Source organism: Dasypus novemcinctus, chromosome 13 (genome assembly GCF_030445035.2).
Source record: "Dasypus novemcinctus isolate mDasNov1 chromosome 13, mDasNov1.1.hap2, whole genome shotgun sequence".
Lineage (NCBI taxonomy): Eukaryota > Metazoa > Chordata > Mammalia > Cingulata > Dasypodidae > Dasypus > Dasypus novemcinctus.
In genome coordinates, this window is record NC_080685.1 from 820325 (window position 1) to 839304 (window position 18980).

Below are 18980 nucleotides of genomic sequence, written 5' to 3' on the forward strand. Positions count from 1 at the left end.
AGGCACAGCCGTGGCAGCAACTGCCACCCAAGGGCACCGCCAGGCAGAGGCCTGGGGAGAGCACTGCCCCGGGGAGGGAGAGAGCACCCCGAGTCTGTGCAAGGTTTCCTTTTTTCTTTTAAATTCACTACTTGTATTTTAGTCTCTCGTCTAGGATGGACTTGAATTTCTTTAAAGAAAGAAAAGCAGAATGTGAATGTGGGTAACGTTATATTAGAAGGAAAATACAGATTTGGAAACGCCAATCTCTTAAGAAACCAGTTTTGGGTATATGGCACCCATTCTAACCTAAAGATTCTTAAATTAAGTACTCCGTGTTTAACTGCCTCTCTCTGTGCTGATGATAGAGTACTCAGGGTGCAGGGAGCCCCAGAGCCTTACTGAACAGTTTGGCTAATCAGGTCTGAGGGTCTCCAGCTGGAAATCACAGACACTGAAACGTGAGGAATGAGGACTCCGTTACCCAACTGATTTTATCAGGAGCCGTCTTCCAACTTTACTTTTGGCTGACGTGGCCCTCAAAGCTGTTAACTGCACAAAGTCACAGACACGACTAGAGGACACAGCTCCACATAACAGTGCACAAACGCGCCGCTGGTCACAAACACTGAGATGTCACTCACAGACACCTAAGTGCTTTTCCTTCTCCATTTCCGGTCTTGGGTGAGGTCTGTCCTGTTTCACTCACTACAAACACAGGAGTAGCCTTCGGGTGAGACGGCAGCCCCAGCGTGGGGGCGCTCCCTGCTCTGCTGAGGCCGGTTTCTGGAATCCCCCCTGTGGCTTAAACGCCCTCCCAGGGCACGGAGCTCCGCAGCCTCGGCTGTGCCAGGGCCCGGTGCCGCCTGCTTCTGGCCCGGTGACTCCACCTTCCGGCTCGCAGCCCCCTCTGCCCTTCCGTGCAAGGCCAGCAGTGAGAGGAAGACACAGGCCTTGGGCGTTCAGCGCCTCAAATGTAAACATTTAAGCATCACTCAAACGTAGTTGTGGCTGTACGAGGCAGAACAGCCTATGTGAAATAATCTTCCTCAGGCGGAACGGGCGGATACGTTTTCACCACTGCAGCGCATCTGGTAAGCTGGAGAAACACAGGTGCTCCTCCTGCCGGCCCCTGTGGCTGGCTCCGTCCTCGGGGGTGCTCCCCGGGGCCGCTGCCCGCCGCATCCTGGGGTCTCGGCAGGGGTGGGAAGAAGCCCTCCGTGGCCTTGTGGGGCCCACACTGCGCTGATCAACCACGTCCGCATCGGCACAAGACTGAACACACCACACACACAGAGGCCGTTTCGCTTTAATTGAGAACTATTAGCCCTTGAGCATAGCACTGAGTTTTAATTTGGAAGACAAAACTGAGCAGAAGACAGCCAAGAATTTCCAATGTAACTTTTAGTTTACTAAACTATATATTCTGAGGGCTTCCATGTTCAAGTGTTTCTAGAAAAGGAAAGCTCTCTTTGTCTCTAGTAAAGAGAAACTAAATGCTCCCTCTTTTTGGTCTCCCCATACTCCCCACAAAAAAAAAAAAGAGACAGAGAAAGCTAAAAAGGGAGACATTTAAGTGCAAAATAAAAAGAAAATCTAATTAGTATGAAATTAGTTTTTATTTTTACCTCAAAATAAATGCTTAACATTTTTCTAAAATCAAAACTAAAGATAAACACTTACGAAAAGGGTAGAAGCATATTTTTTCCTTCCTGGAGAAACTAGTAAGGCAGATATCCTAATGTAGCTTGGTACTTCTGTAGGACTAGTCTAGGCAGTTAGAAAAAAAAAAAAAGAAAAAAGGAAAACCAAAGAAACAAACAAACTTCCCAGCTTTTCTTCTATTGTCAGTTGTACCTCATAAGGCTATGCCTGGCAGGCAAAACCCCAAAATAACCCCCCCCCCAAAAAACACCCCAAAACAAGGGATTTGAAATGTTTGGAGAAACCTTGTAACAGGTGACCATCTGTTCATGTAAAATCCTTCCTAAGGAGATTCCGTAACGGTAGCATCCACCGGCAACCCGGCGGGAGTTTCTGGGAGGCGGTGGAGGGACGCCAGGCAGAGCCACACCGGAGCTGCCGTCAGCGCTCACCACAAGGTCGTCTTGAAATTGAATTTCAGTTTCAGCAGATACTTCAGATTTACCTGAGCAACATCATAGACAATGTACCTAGAGGGAAGCATGTCAAGGAGCCAACGGTTTGACGAGTGGCGGATTTCCCAACCCAGCAGGCTGCCAGGAGCTACCCGGAGGCTTCCTCATGGGTCTGGGGGCCTCGAGTCCCCAGTCGGCGGCCCTCCTGGGTTCAGGATGGGCAGATAAAGGAGGGGACACGATCCTCTGGAAACTGGGAAAGGGGATCAATCCCCCACAAACCAGACCTCTCGTCCCCTCAGTGCAGGGAGAGTCCACTTAAGGGAAATACAGGCCCCAGGCCAACTGCCGGCACAGAAGCCCCAGAATGGCCTGGGGCTCCCAGCAAAGCCATCAAAAGATACTCGTTATACAGCAGACAGGTGTCATTCACACCAGACGACACCCCCGGCCCGAGAGGCACCTCGACCCCATCCAGAGTAATGCTTGCTGAAGGGTCAGGGGTGGTTTTGCCCAAACCTGCAAAACAGGAGGCAGAAGCGATCATTTGTGGGAAGATGTTGAAAACTTCCTGGAGAGATGAGATTTACTTCATGTGGGGCTTACACGTTCATGTTAAAGACATATCAATCCCCCACTCTATCCTCCTTCCAGATATAAAACTAAGCCGTAAATCCAACGTCCAGGGTGCCGGCCTTGACTGACTTTAATGAGGAGAGTGGCAGCCCCTAATGGTTTCCGTCTCTGCTGAACTGAGCTCCAAAGAAGTCACTTCCCCCAGGTGGGCAGAGAGAGGCCCTAGGTCCCCGTGTGCCGTCCAAGAGCTCCCGGGGCTGCTGGTCCCGAGAAGCCCCTCCTCTGAAGCGCAAAGCCGCCCTGGCTGCCGGGGCCTGCCTCTGTGCTGACAGCTGCAGCCACAAAGAGCTCAACGGTTTTTAATGGACCTCAAGCTGCGGAAGAGCTAGACACAGGAATCAGCCTCTGGGGGAAACGAGGCCCCTCCCCGGCCGTCCCGGGGGCCTGAGCTTCGCAACACGATACCTTTGACACTGTGCTTGCCCTTGGGTAACTTGCTGATATGTGACGCGTGCTTCAGCTCGTACCTGTTCAAGAGAGGACAGTCTCAGAAGATCCGCCAAGGACTCCGGGCTCCCAGTCAGCCGTTAGCAGAACACTGAGAAGACGGGTGAACACCCAGGAAACCCCGTCTACCTCCACTGCTTTGAGCTCCCTCCTCCCCAGGTCCAGATGCTGCAGGGGAAGCTTTCCGCATGTAGCCTATGCCCGATGGTCACCACTAAGGGTCCCCGTGACAGGAAAGGGTCTGCCGGGAGCTGAGGCACCGCTCAGGAGCTGGCTGTCCACTCCACAATGAGCTCCGGACCCCTGGTCTGGTGACAGGACCAGGTGGACACCTGACTGAAGCGGGCCTGGCCCTGGGACTGGGACCCCAGCTCGGTCTGGGCTGGCATAGAGAAGGCAGCCCTCTGGGCTCACAGGGGGTCTCCTGTGCGTAATTCGCCCCCTGCCGCCTCAGCACACAGGAAGCAGCGCTGCTGCCCTGGCCGCCGAGGCCCGGCCCTCCCCTCCCCGGGGCGTGAGGCAGCCCTGTACCTCCAGCTGCGGGTTCTGTGCCAATCAGAGGCCTGACTGACGGGTCCAGAGACTGGAGGGGACGTCCCTGGCCGCCTCTCCTGCCCACGCTGCCTGTCCCCACAGGCAGCGCCAGCCCCAAAGCCGGGCTACTCACATGTTCCCAAGAGCGACCTCGCCCAGCAGGACCAAGCCCGTGGGGTCTCCCTGGGACGTGTGGCAGTAGTTGGCGCTCTTGGAGACCATGTCGGCGAAATAGATTCCTTTCCCAAACATGTAGCCCGTCTGCAGGGTTGGAAAAGGGACAGCTGAGGACCTTGTGTGGGGGCCAGGGGCGCCGGTTTTTCACTGAGCAGAGGGCTGCAATGTCACTTCCAGCTCACAAGGTCCTGGCAAGGTGTGCAGCCAGAGGCTCCGCTCAAGGCCAGAGTGGCCGTGAGAAGTTACGTAGCCTTTCCAGACCCCAGCTCTTTCTTCTCTGAAATGGGGGAAACAACCTCCAGGACTGTTATGAAGAAAAACAAGTTAATAACCATTACTTAAGACTGCTGCCTGGCGCATGTAAACATCTGTAAGCACTGCCTACTACTTCTATCCGTTATAAGGGAAACGTGAGGTTCAGAGCTCAGATAATTTGCTGGGTCACACTCGAGCGCACAGCACCAGCAGGGCATTAAAACTCTCTGCTCCTGAAGCCGACACAGCCGCTGAGAACCCTGGGCTCACTCCGTCTACAGTCCAGCGGGCGACAGGACAAGCCTTCTGCAGGGCTCACCCTAACATCTGTCAAAGTCACATTTTACTGATGGAGACCGAGCCCACGGAGGCTGCGGAGCGGAGGAGCGCACCGAGCCCACGGAGGCTGCGGAGCGGAGGAGGAGAGCACCGAGCCCACGGAGGCTGCGGAGTGGAGGAGGAGCACGTCCTTCCAGTCACCATGTCCCGCGGCGTTTCAGAGCAGGGCCTGGCCCTTATTTTTCTTCCAGGAGTTATGTGTGACACGCGCACAGCCGCACGCTGACCGCCTCCCCGGCCACAGCAGAGCCGTCGCCTGCGACGCCCTTGAGCAAGGCCCCTCTGGGGCCGTGCGCATCTCATCCGGCATCCACAGGGGAACTGCGGAGACAGGCTGGCCCACGCTGCGACCCCAGTCTCCCGGGCCAGACACTTACCACGGGTGCCTCAGGTGGAGCGATCCGGAGACCCTGGGACAGGATGCCGGCAAAGTTGGTGGCCCGGGACCCGTGCCACAGCAGCCTTCGGTTGTGCAGCTGCCTGAAGGGCTTGTAGCGCTGGCCCTCCCCTTCACGCTCTATCCTAAAGATCTGCCAGGCACAAGCAAGGGCGACAGAGGGTCATCTGTTGACTCGGTCAATGGAAACACCCGACCAGATATGAGAAAACCCACCAGCTGTCTGCAGAGCAGGCTGGGATGAAGTAACTGACTTCTCAAGGTCTTGTCCAATAATGAAATTACGTTTAGCATATTTTCTGATTCTAAAAATGCTAGGTTTTGACATAGGACGTGTCCTTTAAAACGTAATAGGGAGGGAAATGGCTGTGGCTCAAGCAACTGAGCTCCATTTACCATACGGAGGACCCGGGTTCAATACCTAGGACCTCCTGGTAAAAAAAGAAAAAAGGCGCCCCAGACCGACATGGTGAGGCACAGGCGCCAGCGCAGCAAAGCGACACACCAGGAAGACCGTGACACAACCAGATTAAAAAAAAAAAATTAACAGGGAGCAGATGTGGCTCAAGAGGTTGAGCACCTGCTTCCCAGATGGGAAGTCCTGGGTTTGGTCCCTGGTGCCTCCTAAAGATAAAAACAAACCAGAGGGGCAGCGGACTTGGTCCAGTGGTTAGGGCGTCTGTCTACCACATGGGAGGTCCACGGTTCAAACCCCGGGCCTCCTTGACCCGTGTGGAGCTGGCCCATGCACAGTGCTGATGCGCGCAAGGAGTGCCCTGCCACGCAGGGGTGTCCCCCGCATAGGGGAGCCCCACGCGCAAGGAGTGCGCCCCCTAAGGAGAGCCGCCCAGCGCGAAAGAAAGTGCAGCCTGCCCAGGAATGGTGCCGCACACACACAGAGGGCTGACACAGCAAGATGACGCAACAAAAAGAAACACAGATTCCTGTGCCGCTGACAACAACAGAAGCGGACAAAAGACGACACAGCAAATAGACACAGAGAACAGACAACCAGGGTGGGGAGGGGGAAAGGGGAGAGAAATAAAACAAAAACAAAAACCAAGCAAACTAAAATTCCAACTCAGGGGAGGGCTGTGGCTCAGCGGCTGAGTGCTGGCTTCCCGCATACGAGGCCCCAGGATCGTTCCCTGGTCCTGGTACCATTGAAAAAAAAGCACACCGAAAAACCAAACAAGCAAAAAATCCAGAGTAAAAAAGCCACCCCCAAATTGCAAGTCCACTAACTTCTCTGCTCGACTGACAAATGAGTCGTTTCCTCTGGTTCTCTACAGCCCAGGAAACCGCCCTTCGCCGGGGACCAGGGCTGGAGGGAGCGGGAGCAGGGCGGGGGCGCAGGGCGGGGGCTTACATCCTCCACCTCCAGGTCGTAGGCGTTGTGCGTGGCCGCGTGCGTGTTCCGGACGTACTTCCTGATGATCTCGGCCTCTTCAGAAGCCCTGTCCACCACCTGGAGGGAACGGCGCCAGAGTCAGGGAGCGCCGCCCCAGGGCTCGTGCCGGGGAGCTCTGCGCGGCCCAGCGGTCCAGGCGGAGCCAGGCAGACCCACGACTGTGCCAGGCGCCACCTCGCCACTGCGGATCTTTTCCGTCTTAAAATTCTAACCTTTGGGATATCAGAACGGCTAGAAATATGGGACTGTCTGTGAATAGGGAATCTCCCAGAACAAGGAAGTGGCTCTAAGACAACAATCCAGTTCACTGTGTGGAGTTAAAACTTGATGGGCCCAATATTTCTGAAATTTGAAAAAATATAATTTATTTTTGATAACAGCTCTTCAATCTTTAAAACACCCCCTTTATTTCCTTTTGACTGTTAGGAGTTCTGTGCTGTTATAAACAAACCCGATATAATGCACTTTAAGATGGAGTGCAGTTAAGAGGTAAGAGTTTTTCTTTGTTTATTTGGAACAGTGGGAATCAATGCTTTGTTTTTTTTCTTTTTCATTTAAGGCTACTGCAGGCATCCAACACTTCTGCACCTACTGTAGTTTCTAAAAAACAGATATCACCTTTTATAGTTAGGTGAACCCATATTTGTTCTGCATCTCTCCAATTTTTTTTATTTTTTTAAACATTAGCCCATGGTAGTAATTTATGTAGAACAAAAGCATTAAAAAGAAGTAAATCATTTGCACTCTATAATTTGTGGTACAGCATTGCTTATTTTGACTTTGGTATGTATTTCTGCAAACAAAATGTTTTAAGATTTATACTACTGACAGTTTTACTTTACTTATATACATATACGCATATCTGGAACTGCATTTCTAGAAACTATTGCATTTGGCTATCTAAGCAAAATACCTGTAACCAAAAAAAAAAAAAAAAAAAAAAAAAGGGAGTTATAAGGAAATACTCTTGAAGTTGTATAGAGTCTTACAGCATCTTTGATAAACATTTCTCAGCAAAAGCTCCGGTTAGGCAGATTTGTTGAAAACATAGCAGGCAAACGGATTCTGGCAAGTCTCTTTAAAGACATTTAATTGTACAGAAAACTTAAACTGTAACATTGCCTTGGCACTCATGGACGGCTGTAAATTACCTTCATCTGTGTGCAGCATGAGGCGCACTGCACAATACCTGTGACTTATCGGCTTCTGCTGTGGGTAGTTTAACTTGTAGCTGAAATGCTGCTTTCGCTCAAAGTGCCCTGTTGTTCCAGTGCCCTGTTGTTCCAGTTACTTTTAACTGCCACGTAAAAACAGAACTGTGTGTTGGGTTCACCCGTTTTCTCCTGCACAGGCCACACATGAATTTAAAATGACCTGTGCACATTCTCACGGTTCTATTAGGGCTTCTCAGGACCTCCGCGAGGGAAGCAGGGAGGGGGCCCCTGGCCAGCCCGGGCACCTGGAAAGGATCTGATTAGCATCTCTGTGCCGTCTATCCAGGCAGTGCACTCCTGGCTGTCTACAGGCTTTTTCCTCCCTCCCAAGGAAGTTCTGTTTACCTCTCAACCTTTCGGGACGGTACGGTCCTTTAGGACCAATTAAAACACGAGGCTGGAGCCAGTACTGTATTTGGCTGACTCTGGTTCAGTGTATTCTTAGGTCATCACATCTCTCATACAGTTACAGGAAATTAAGATGCCAGGTAACATGAAGTGAGTCCAGAGCAATAAAACTGACGGGAACCGAGCAGAATTCCGCTGCTACTGCCCGTGCCTGCCGAGGCCATGCCACACCAGCCCTGACCGATCCACACGCGCTCTCCCTTGGAGGCTGGGCGCTGTTTGCAGGCCCATGTGCTGTCTGCCCCATGCTTGGCACTGCGCGAATGGTGGCACACAGCGTGGGACAGTTTCATCACCAGTTTGACAGTTTATTAACCACAAAATAACAATAAACCCCGAGCTTCTACGGCAGGCCCGGTAGACACACAGGACAGCGCTCTCAACCCGTGCAGACCTGCACTTCCTGGTGGCACAGGCAGATCCGCTGCAGGGCTCGGGGACACTCACTTCTGAGTCCTCAGGGCCCAGTGCCCACTGATGGCCGTCCAAGGGGGCCCAGACTACACTAAACAAACACAGGTAACACAATAACAGCCGTCCAAGGGGCCCAGTCTACACCAAACAAACACAGGTAACACAGTAACAGCCGTCCAAGGGGCCCAGTCTACACTAAACAAACACAGGTAACACAGTAACAGCCGTCCAAGGGGCCCAGTCTACACTAAACAAACACAGGTAACACAGTAACAGCCGTCCAAGGGGCCCCAGTCTACACTAAACAAACACAGGTAACACAGTAACAGCCGTCCAAGGGGCCCAGTCTACACTAAACAAACACAGGTAACACAGTAACAGCCGTCCAAGGGGGCCAGTCTACACTAAACAAACACAGGTAACACAGTAACAGCCGCCCAAGGGGCCCAGTCTACACTAAACAAACACAGGTAACACAGTAACAGCCGTCCAAGGGGCCCAGTCTACACTAAACAAACACAGGTAACACAGTAACAGCCGTCCAAGGGGCCCAGTCTACACTAAACAAACACAGGTAACACAGTAACAGCCGTCCAAGGGGCCCAGTCTACACTAAACAAACACAGGTAACACAGTAACAGCCGTCCAAGGGGCCCAGTCTACACTAAACAAACACAGGTAACACAATAACAGCCGTCCAAGGGGCCCAGTCTACACTAAACAAACACAGGTAACACCAGTACCACAAGTAATAGCCGTCAAAGGGACCGAGTCTACACTAAAGAAACACAAGTAACACCAGTACCACAAGTAACAGCCGTCCAAGGGGGCCCAAGGCTACGCTAAAGAAACAGGGGCGCACCAGAGCGCAGCATCCTCACAGCCACCCCCTTATTCTTCGTCAGAGTTCAGACTATCTGGGAATTCTGGTCTTCCTCACGGCCTCCTGCTTAAGAGGCTCTGAAGTGTAGGACATGAGAATAACCCCTCATAAAGAGCGGGCCCAGAGCGTTCCCATCCAGCAAGTGGCAAGCCAGCACCCTAGGAGCCGTATCCTCCAGGGCCTCACACACCTGCGCTGTCCTAGGCAGGGAGCAGAGGCTCTTGTGGTGTAAACACCGTGCCAGGACCAAGAGAATCTGAGGCGCTGTAGCCCTGACGCACCGGAGGGGAGGGGGCAGGGGCCGAGAGCAGCGAGGCTCCGAGGAGGAGCCCGGGCTCGCCGGAGCCAGCCAGGACTTGGCGCTCGGCTGGCCTGGCGGGTGACGCCCACCTTAGCGTCCAAAAAGAGCGAAGCCCCAGGGCTGCATGTGGTGTCAGCCGGGCCCTGTGACCCTGGGAAGACTGAGCCCAAGTGTCACCACGACCGCTGGCACCAGCACTTCCATTTCTGAAGTGGGACACTGGTAGCCAACCTTCTCGTGTTCTTGTCAGAGTCCCACCAAAAAAGAACCTTCCATAAGGCCCTCTGAAAATCAGGCTGTACACTAAATAAGGGTCCAGATGCAAACAAATGCCAGCGACCCTGACGCACACTCGCGTGGGAGCCCCTGTCAACTGGTGCACGGGGAGGGGCCGGAAGGGCTGTGTCACCTGAATGTTGGTTTTGAGCTTGTCGTAGTTGACGTCGAGGGGGTCTCTGCTGCCATCGTCAGAGCCCCCCCTGAGCAGGCTGTAGGCCACCTCGATGTCCAGCAGGTTGTCCAGCATCTCCACCTTGGCCTGGAAGGCAAGAGGAAGACCTGGCTGAGTGCGGGGGGGAGAAGACCTCTGGCCGGCAGAGGGCCCTCGTGAAGACGGGACCCTGCAGGGACGGCGGGGGGCGCCGGCAGGGGGACGCTGAGCAGGAAGAGGCCCCTCCCCACCGAGCGCCAGGGCGGGGCGGCACAGCATTCTGCTGGGCGGAGGCTCCCTTCAAAGCCGCGGCACGCCCGCCCTGCGCAGCCCACGCTCCCCGGAGCCACGCTACCTGCACGCTGTCGGCACTGTTGAGCAGCGGAGGCTTCTTCATCCCAAAGTCGTGGGGGATCAGGGTGTAGAAGCGGTTCGAGAGGTCCAGGACCTGCGAGTCGCTGCTGCCCTGCGACACTGCCTGCAGGGTGAGACGGGAGCGCCGGGCAGCAGCCGCTCCAGGCGCCCGCCGGGCCAGAGGCCGCTGCCGCGAGCAGACTGCAGGGCGCCTGCGCAGGCCAGGCCCCGCAGAACCCCGGGACACCTTGTTTCTCCCCTCAGGAGGCACCGGGCACTGAACCCGGGACCCCACACATGCAAGAAGGCGCCTGACCACTGAGCTGCACCCACGCCCACCCACTTCCACCCTTCTTGTTGCTGTTGCACCCCCAGGCGGGGCAGGATCCTCAAACGCGCCAGCACAAACACAAGGGGCTTCCCGTGCGACAGCACCCTTGCGTGGAGAGCTGTGTGGTCGTTACGTGAAGTGCTGCAACACCAGAGTCTAGCTGGTAGGCACCCGGGTACTGGCTGCACAGTTCTTTCAACTTTCTGGATGTTTGGAAATTTTTCATCATAAAATTGTTACACCGTTCAGTCAGGCCACCTTCGCCTGACCTTCACGTTGGGATGTGGACGTCGTTTTCACTGTCCCTGGAGGTCCAGGTGGCCAGGCAGTCAGGCTAAATACCCTCTTACTGCCAGTGACAGCCAATGCTCTGTACACAGAGGGAGCGCGATAAGCGCACAAAGAGACAGTGAGCTGGGGTACCAGGTCCTGGGCAGACGGTCCCAGGCGGCCGGGGGTGGGGGGCAGTGGGCTGGCCCTCTGCAGGCCGGAAGGCCGGGTGTCCTTCTCCTGGGACAGTGGAGCTTCCGTCAGGGCTGTGGCTCAGGACTTGTTTTCCTGACCCTGGTTAAAGGAACTGCTGCCGGCCCTGACACGGAGCCCTGAGGCAGGGCCCGGGAGAACCGCTCAGGAGTCCAGCCCGGCTCACCTGCTGGACCTCGCTGAGGATGGAGTAGGCGGCCTGGATCTGCCTTCTGCTCAGCTTCCCCAAGGGCATCTTCTGAAGGTCAATCTGAGGAGAGGGCACCGAGCGGCAAGTGAGGGGCGAGTGGGACTGAGCACACCCCTCAGGCGTCCTGCGCTCTGGCAGAAGCAGCCGGAGCCTGCCCAGGCCGGGAGGCCTGGAGACCCAGTGCCACACAGGGGACGTGCAGGAAAGACTCTAGCTCACTGCATCACTGCTGGATACGCCAACGAGGGCTGCCCCCCAGCAGCTCTGGACGAAGATGCAGCACAGCCCTCTCCGCAAAGTACAGCTAAGGGGTCCCAGGAAGGAGAACCATAAAAATACAGAGATGGAACGTATTTTTAAAAGATACACATCTGAATGTGTGTTTACATTCAAATCAATGCTATCCCTTTCAAATCAGCCACCCAAAAAGGTTAAATATTTGTTCCAACAATATCGCTACTGCTCAAAACACTTCGGAACCACCAGCAAGGGCTCAGCGAGCTGGCGGTGCGTCCGTCGGAGCCGTGGCTCCACTTGGGAGGGGCTGCCTTGCTGCACAGGCGGCCTCAACCCTGCCCCTGGGCGGCCCTGCCTCCCCCCTCACGTCCAGCAGCCCTCAGTGCCAGAACAAGAGGCTGAGCAAGCACCTGAGAAACGGACTGCTGTGAAGACTGAACAAGATGCTGTGGAAGGTGGACACCGACCAGGGGTCAGCGCTCAACGACCCTGCAGCACGGGCGGCGGCGCAGGCGTCCCGCACCCTCAGGGACAGGACTTTCCGCCCAGGGCAGATGCGGCCCTCGGAGCAAAGCCTGGGAAGGAGGAGCATCTGCTCTGGACCAAGAACAAGGTTCAGTAAAACCAGTGACTGAGGGAACTGCAAACAAGTTCTTTCAAGGGCAGCACGACCAGAGGGAGTAGATTCTGAAGGGAGCAAGCTCCCAAGTTGCATAATCCTGTTATTTGCTTAAAAAAGCAAACATCCAGTCTCAACACAGACCCCTCAGAATGTGTCACCAGCCCCCCTGAAAAGAGAAGAGCTGAATTATCAGACATCCTGCTCCAGGCCCCCAGGTACCAGGAGCCTGAGCCACAGGGCAGCCAGCGGGCGGCGTCATGGCCTGGCCTGGCCACAGCATGCCCGTCCACGCACCGAGGGCGCCGCGCCGCTCCTGCCAGCCCAGGGTTCGCCTTCCCAAGGGGAGCCCCAGGCGCCTCCGACCCCACGGGTGACCACGCTTACCCAGCCACGCGGCCACACACCCCACCGGCTGCATCCAGCCTGCTCCAGCAGCAGGGTACCTGGCCCTTTTCTTCCTGCTGAACTAGTTACGTGTCCAAGTGGAAAACAACACAAAAATGCCGTTCCACAAGAAGGGGCTCGGGCCTGAGAACAGTCAGGAACTTCTCTCCATCACGGGTAAACAGTAAGGGAAGTTCCTTCTAAAATGTGCATGAATCTGAGCCCTCTTCTCTCCCTCCCCCAGGCACCCACACTGGGCAGCCCACCCACAAGCAGTTCAAACTAGTTAGAACTCGCAGGCTGCAGGTCCAGGCAGAAGTCAGGTTTGTTTGGAAGGACAAACCCTGGCCCCTTGCAAACCCGTTCGACACCCAGGCCGTAACGCCACACCCTGCTCTCCAGCAACGGCCGGGCCACGGCAGCCTGCCAAGCTCCCGACCGCCCCGGGCCGCCTCCCTGCGAGGTGCTGGGGTGCTGATGCCTTCGGGGGTGGGGAAGAGGAGGCTGCTGGTGGTTCCCACCACCCCGGGCTGACCCGTCCCCACTTCCAGGCTGGCCAGTGGCCTCTAGGAAGAACATGTGAAGGAGCAGGACTAGTCTGAGGGTGACCCCGAAGAAGGGACGAGGGGACAAGGCTGATGAGCGAGTCTCGCCTCTTCACCAGGTCCCCAGGAGCCCGGGAGAAGTGGAGGTGAAGAGCCCGCCCACCCACCCACCCTGGCTGCCGGCGTCAGCGGCCGAGCAGCTGGGGGGAGCAGCGCGTGTGTCTGCAGAGGTGATGCAAGCCGGTCCCAAGTCAAGGCCAAGCACCACTCTGAAGTGCCGCCAGAGGCAGAGGCTGCGAGCAGCAGCTGGCATCACCTCCAGAGGAAGGACAGACAAGACGAGGCGGGGGGGAGTGCTTGGCTCCAGCCGTGGGTCCTGCTGTTCCGCCTCGAGCAGGAGCACGACTAACCCGACTCCCCCCACCCCCCTTCTTTCAAAACCGCCGGTCCACAGGCTATTGGATGGGCAAGGGTCACAGCACTCTTCTGTACGAGGGCTGTCCTGGTCTTTCCTAGGCAACGCCAGCTGGTCCCTTAGTTGGGCGACGACAACCACAGCTACGTGACAAGGGGCAAAGTGGCGAGGAAAGCGCACGGGGACTGGGGAAGCCCTGGACAAGACACCACAGGCGTCACAGCAAAGCAATGGCCCTCCCCAGGGAGCAAGCACCAGGGGCCCAGCACTCTTGGGCCGGAGAAGAGGCAAGAGAAGCTGACACATGAGGTTTTCTGTTTTTGAGAGAGAAAGAAAGAAATGCAGCTACAGAGGTCTTCACCAGCCCAGCACCCAGATCCTCCTCCTCCTCAGTAAATGATGGCAGATAAAACAACTAAGTGCAGTGACCTCGTACTCCACCATGGCTTTCTTCATACTTTCCACATCAAAGATCATCTTGATGAGATCCTGAACCGGCTTGGGGAGCTTGGACTTGGTGCCAGGGTTTACCGTCAGCTTCTTCACTGCCTCTTCATCCTTGAGGGAAAAAGTAAATTATTAAGAAAGACCCAATTAAATACCCAAGTAAAGCAGCGGTGTGGCCAGAGGGACAGGATGGGGTTAAAGCACGCAGGACAAGCGGCACCAGCCACATGCTGCGCTGTAAAAAGGCTCGGGCAGTCGTTTCCAGGAGGTGCGTCAGGAGGTTGCCACCTCAGACGCTTCACCGCACGCACCCCAGGTGCTCTCGATGGCTCCAGGGTCTTGCCCCAGCCTCCGCAGCTGTGTCCAGCTCTGATGGGCTCTGACCCGAAGGTGCTCAGGCCCCTCAAGCTGTCACCACCTCCCGTGCATGCCTGCGCCCAGGACGGCTGGCCTCCTGCCTGCGACCCTGCAGTCCCCAGGGGCTAGGCGCGAGGAAGGTAAGCTCGACCAGCGGGACACTGGGAGATGGGCACGTCTTCTCCTTTCCACTGCACGCCCTCGTCTAAGGGCCAGCTGTGGAAGCCTAAGTTCACATGGCCGTCTCATATGTGCCAAAGGACCAGCCATCAGTCCCAGGCACTGGCGGCCAGCGTGACACGCTGAAGTGCGTGCAAGCTCTAACGCCTGCCCGTCTCCTCCTGCTCTCTGATCTGCGCTTCCTGGTCACCTAACAGCACACGAGACTCTACGCCTGCTACCTGCAGAGCCCAGGCTTAAGCAAGACCACCCTTCTGAAAACTGTCCTCACCACCCCACTTTCAGACTTAACTCCAAGAGGGCAGGAGTTGCACTCTCTCTACCACTGTGTCCCTAGAAATAATATGGTATGTGGTATTTGCTTCAAAGGAAGGTTAACGGGATCGGGCATGGATGCTGGAGCCTGCCTGGCTTCCCCAGGCTGCAGAGGGCTACCTGCTGCGCTGGTGCTCGTGGCAGCTGTTACTACCATCAGAACGGACCGGCTCTTAATGCTGAAACACGAGCTGAAAGGCAATCTTTCATCCTCTGGGTATAACTTTGTTGGAGGGAAAACTATGTGTTAGAGTCTTATATAAATGCATAGACCCTGTGACTCTGAGTCATGATAGCAAATACCTGTTAATCTAGAGGCTACACAGAAGGGGGAAATTGTTTTGACTAACTATGAATTATGGCCCAAAGGGTGGAATTCTCTGCAGGCCTAAAAACCAGGCTCCAGACTGAGGCAGTCAATACAGCAGCCACTGAGTGAGGTCTGAGATGTGGCTACCCTGAGCGGAGGTGTACCTACATACAAAACACATACCAGGTCGCAGAAACTATGTAAAAAGGAATGTAAAATACCTTATTAATCGTTTTACTGATATCAACCACATGTTGAACTAATATTTTGGATATACTGAATTAAGTTACTAAAACTAGTTTCACTGTTTTTGGTTTTTCAAATGTGGACACTAAGAAAAAATTTTAATTATGTATGTGGCTCTCACAGTGTTTCTACTGGACAGAACTGCTTTAGATGACAAGGAAATGCTACTGGTATACTAGAACAAAAGTGGACGGTTACAACCCAGCATGTAAGATAGGACTCCAATTTTATGGTGGAAAAAGTGATGTGAAATGAAAAGATTCACTGTGATTTTAAGTGTGGTTAATCCTTGGTGGTTTTTCTTTTTTTGTTTCCTGTGCTTTTGTCTATATTTCTCAGAATTTTCTAAACTAAGATTTAATATTTTTGAGAGCAGACAACAGTAACCTCAGAAGGGATACTACTGAGTCAGCTTGAACTTGACCAAGCTTTTAAGTTCAAGGCCTCAACCTCAACATTATACAAGAGCTAATTCTATGTTTAATGCTGAGAGCTCAGAATACCCTCTGTAAACCAAATTATTTCCCTTTGACACATGCTAAGGCCCCAAAGGATTCTGAGCTAAAATCTAAACCCATGTACAAATCTCTCTCCATCCACAGAATAAAAGCATATTGTTTTCCTGATTATAAAATATTCTTATATATAGGTATTTTGCCAAAACAAAGGGTCACAAAAATATGAACTGAGAGACAATTCGAGGCTGTTTGGTAACCTATACAGGGATATACTCAAACTACAGATAGATATTTTGCCTCCTTTCCTATTTTGGGTCTGAAAACTGAACCTAGCAGAGCATGTCAAGTCATTAAAACTGTAGTCGTGATGACACACCAGGCCACATGACCCATGACCAAAGACAAGTTCAGATAAAAAGCCCTAGACAGCATCTGTGAATTACCCCCCAAGCTGACTCAGGGAGAGACACACAGCCATACGCCCTGTGCTGCTTTCATCCACACGCTGCAGTTCATGGCGTGGGTTTTATTCATGAGAGGGTGCTGGCTTTTATTAAATGCTCTTTCTGCATCTACTGAGAAGATGGTGTGTTTTATTCATCTGGTTTATTATGTTGCCTGATTTTTGAATGTTGAACCGACCCTGCACTCTGGGATCAACCCCACCTGGCTGTGGTGTGTGAACCCTTGTAAGTTCTGCTGGATTCAGTCTGCTGGCAGTTCGTCATGGGCTCTGTGCCCGTACCTGTAAGGGCACTGGACTGCAGCTTTCCCTTCTTGCCAGGCCTGTCTGGCTTTGGTGTTAGGGTAACACAGGGCCTCAAAAGGACTGGGGTCACTTCTAACTTGCTAAGTTCACTCGTGATGCCACAGCCTGTGTCTGGTTTTGAAGGACTTGGCTCCCTTTACTAGAGCAGAAGGCATAAGGACAACGAAAGGATTACCTGGCCATAGTCAATCTCCAGCGGGTAGAACTTTTTGGGATACTTAGTGAAATTTTTGGAGTCCCAGGCATTCCCGGTTTTTTCTTCATATAATTTCATGAAGTGCTCAACGGCATCTTCCCTGGATGACATCTGCTCCAGCTTGTTGCTACCAATCACTGTGCCCACACGGCCCCAGGACCTGAATATCCAGTACCTGTGTGGAGACAGGGGCGAGTAAAGGGAACGGGGCACGGACGGGGCAGCCGGCCCTCTGCTTCCCTTCCCTGCCTCCTAGGGGTGGAAGAACCTCAAACGTGCAAAGATGATGGTGACTGGAGAACAATTCTGACAAAGAACAAAAGGAACCTCTCACAATAAAAGACTTTATTTTTGTTTAAATTAATTAAAGTAATTAAAGAATGCTCTTTTGTATCATACTGGCAAATGGACTTCAAAAATACCAAAGAATAGATTAATCTCTGATCTGGCAGCCAGCTTGAGGAGAGAATCCTGGGTCTTGTACCACTGTATATCAAAAACAAAAACAAAAACAAAAACTTCTGTCCCCAAAGAAACAGACCAAGTACTGTTCGGAAGTCCCATGTTCTAAGAGACACAACCATTAACGACACCCCCTAAAACTGAGGGCAGGCGTCTCCCTCGGGTTCCAGATGCTGATGTGCAGTGATGAAGCAACAAGAGGCCAGCTGGCCGCTTACACGCCTGGCTGCCGTCCGCCCATTCCACCTCGACAAGAGTGCACAGGGGTCCCAGATGCTGTGTCGATCTACCCCAAAACCAAATACAAGATTTGTAAGCATTTTTAAGATCAAACCAGAGAATGAAAGGAAACATAAGGCTTCCTGCTGGCCAGCTGGAGCCACTGTAGAACTGTTTGGGAAGCACTACAATAACTTATCCTGAACACTCTTCCTGACCTTATCAGTTCTCAATATCCTTTCACTCTAAAACCAATTAATGGGTGTGTGGGGGGTGCTGTGGGAAGCTGGTGGAGGAGGCGGCTGCAGGAATTGGTCCCTCCACCAAAACAAACCTCGAACCACGACCAACTGTCTGAACAAACTCTAAACGCTAGTGTACAAACGCGGCATCATCCAGGGAAGAGTTGGAGGAAGAGCTGGTAAGCTGCGTAAGTAGGGGTGAACTCCACGCACCACGCAGCAGCTGCCCCCCATCCTCCAGCCACGTGGAAGGCAGCAACGGGCACTGCAGCCCGGGCTCCCGCTCAGCTGCCCAGGAAGGACCCACAGCCCCAAAGCCCAGGGGTAGGTGGTCTGACTGCTGCCCGCTGCTCCTGATCCGCTATTTCAGATCAGTGAGGCCACTGCTCCAGTGCCCCTCAGTCAGGAGGGGAGGGGGGTCTTAAGAGCCAGTGGCTATTTTTTTCTCCCTCTTTTCTTTTTCCTCTTCCTGTTTGGGAAGAAAAGTAATTTGGAAAAGCTACAAATTCCCAGCTCCAGCCCTAAACAACAACAAACCTAGGAATCTCAGGAATTGTAACAACATAATACTCAGAATGTCCAGTTCTCAATAAAAAATTACCAAACACACAAAGAAATAGGAAAGCATGGCCTATTCACAGGAAAAAAAGAATTTGCCAGAAATCATCTCTGAAGAACTTCAAATACTGGACGTAGTAGTGAAAGACCTTAAAACAACGATACTAAATATGTTCAATGAGTTAAATCACCAATTTACAAAGAACTAAATAAAATTAGAAAAATGTGTCCTGAACAAAATAAAGAGAAAGAAATTATAAGAAGGAAACAAACTGAAAACTAGGAGCTGAGAAGTATAGTAAATGAAATGAAAAAGCCACTATTAGATCTCAACAGCAGATACTAATAGGAAGCAAAAAGTGTCAGCAAATGTGAAGACAAGACAACTGGAATTATCCAGTGTAAGGAGAAGGTGCAGAAGGAAACGGAAAAAAATGGAGAGTCTGAGGGACTTGTGGGGTGAGGCAAATGAAGCAAAACAACACGTGCCTGTGAAATAGGAACATGGGTAGAACTGCACATGTAAGACAGGTCTTTGAAGCTGAACAAATGAACGTTAATACTACGAAAAGTTAGCCAGACCAAAAAAGCCACCATTATGCTAGGTGAAAGAAACCAGACAAAGGCGGCGGACTTGGTTATGGCATCCGTCTACCACATGGGAGGTCCAAGGTTCAAACCCCGGGCCTCCTTGACCCGTGTGGAGCTGGCCCATGCGCAGTGCTGATGCGCGCAA

The 18980-nt window shown here is 53.2% G+C and overlaps 1 protein-coding gene across 1 annotated transcript in view; it reads right to left on the reverse strand.

Moving 5' to 3' along the window:
* Positions 1 to 1579: 1579 nt before the first annotated feature.
* The window catches only part of PARP1 (poly(ADP-ribose) polymerase 1), a 40473-nt gene continuing 23072 nt past the window's right edge, over positions 1580 to 18980 (reverse strand). The window contains exons 13-23 of the mRNA XM_058309373.2: positions 16743 to 16938; positions 13915 to 14043; positions 11259 to 11342; positions 10280 to 10402; positions 9904 to 10032; positions 6233 to 6331; positions 4844 to 4996; positions 3829 to 3956; positions 3120 to 3181; positions 2483 to 2597; positions 1580 to 2153 (exon numbers count right to left, since the gene is read on the reverse strand). Of these exons, the coding sequence (XP_058165356.1) occupies positions 2072 to 2153; positions 2483 to 2597; positions 3120 to 3181; positions 3829 to 3956; positions 4844 to 4996; positions 6233 to 6331; positions 9904 to 10032; positions 10280 to 10402; positions 11259 to 11342; positions 13915 to 14043; positions 16743 to 16938 (1300 nt within the window). The 3' untranslated portion in view covers positions 1580 to 2071. The remainder of the gene's footprint in view (positions 2154 to 2482; positions 2598 to 3119; positions 3182 to 3828; positions 3957 to 4843; positions 4997 to 6232; positions 6332 to 9903; positions 10033 to 10279; positions 10403 to 11258; positions 11343 to 13914; positions 14044 to 16742; positions 16939 to 18980) is intronic.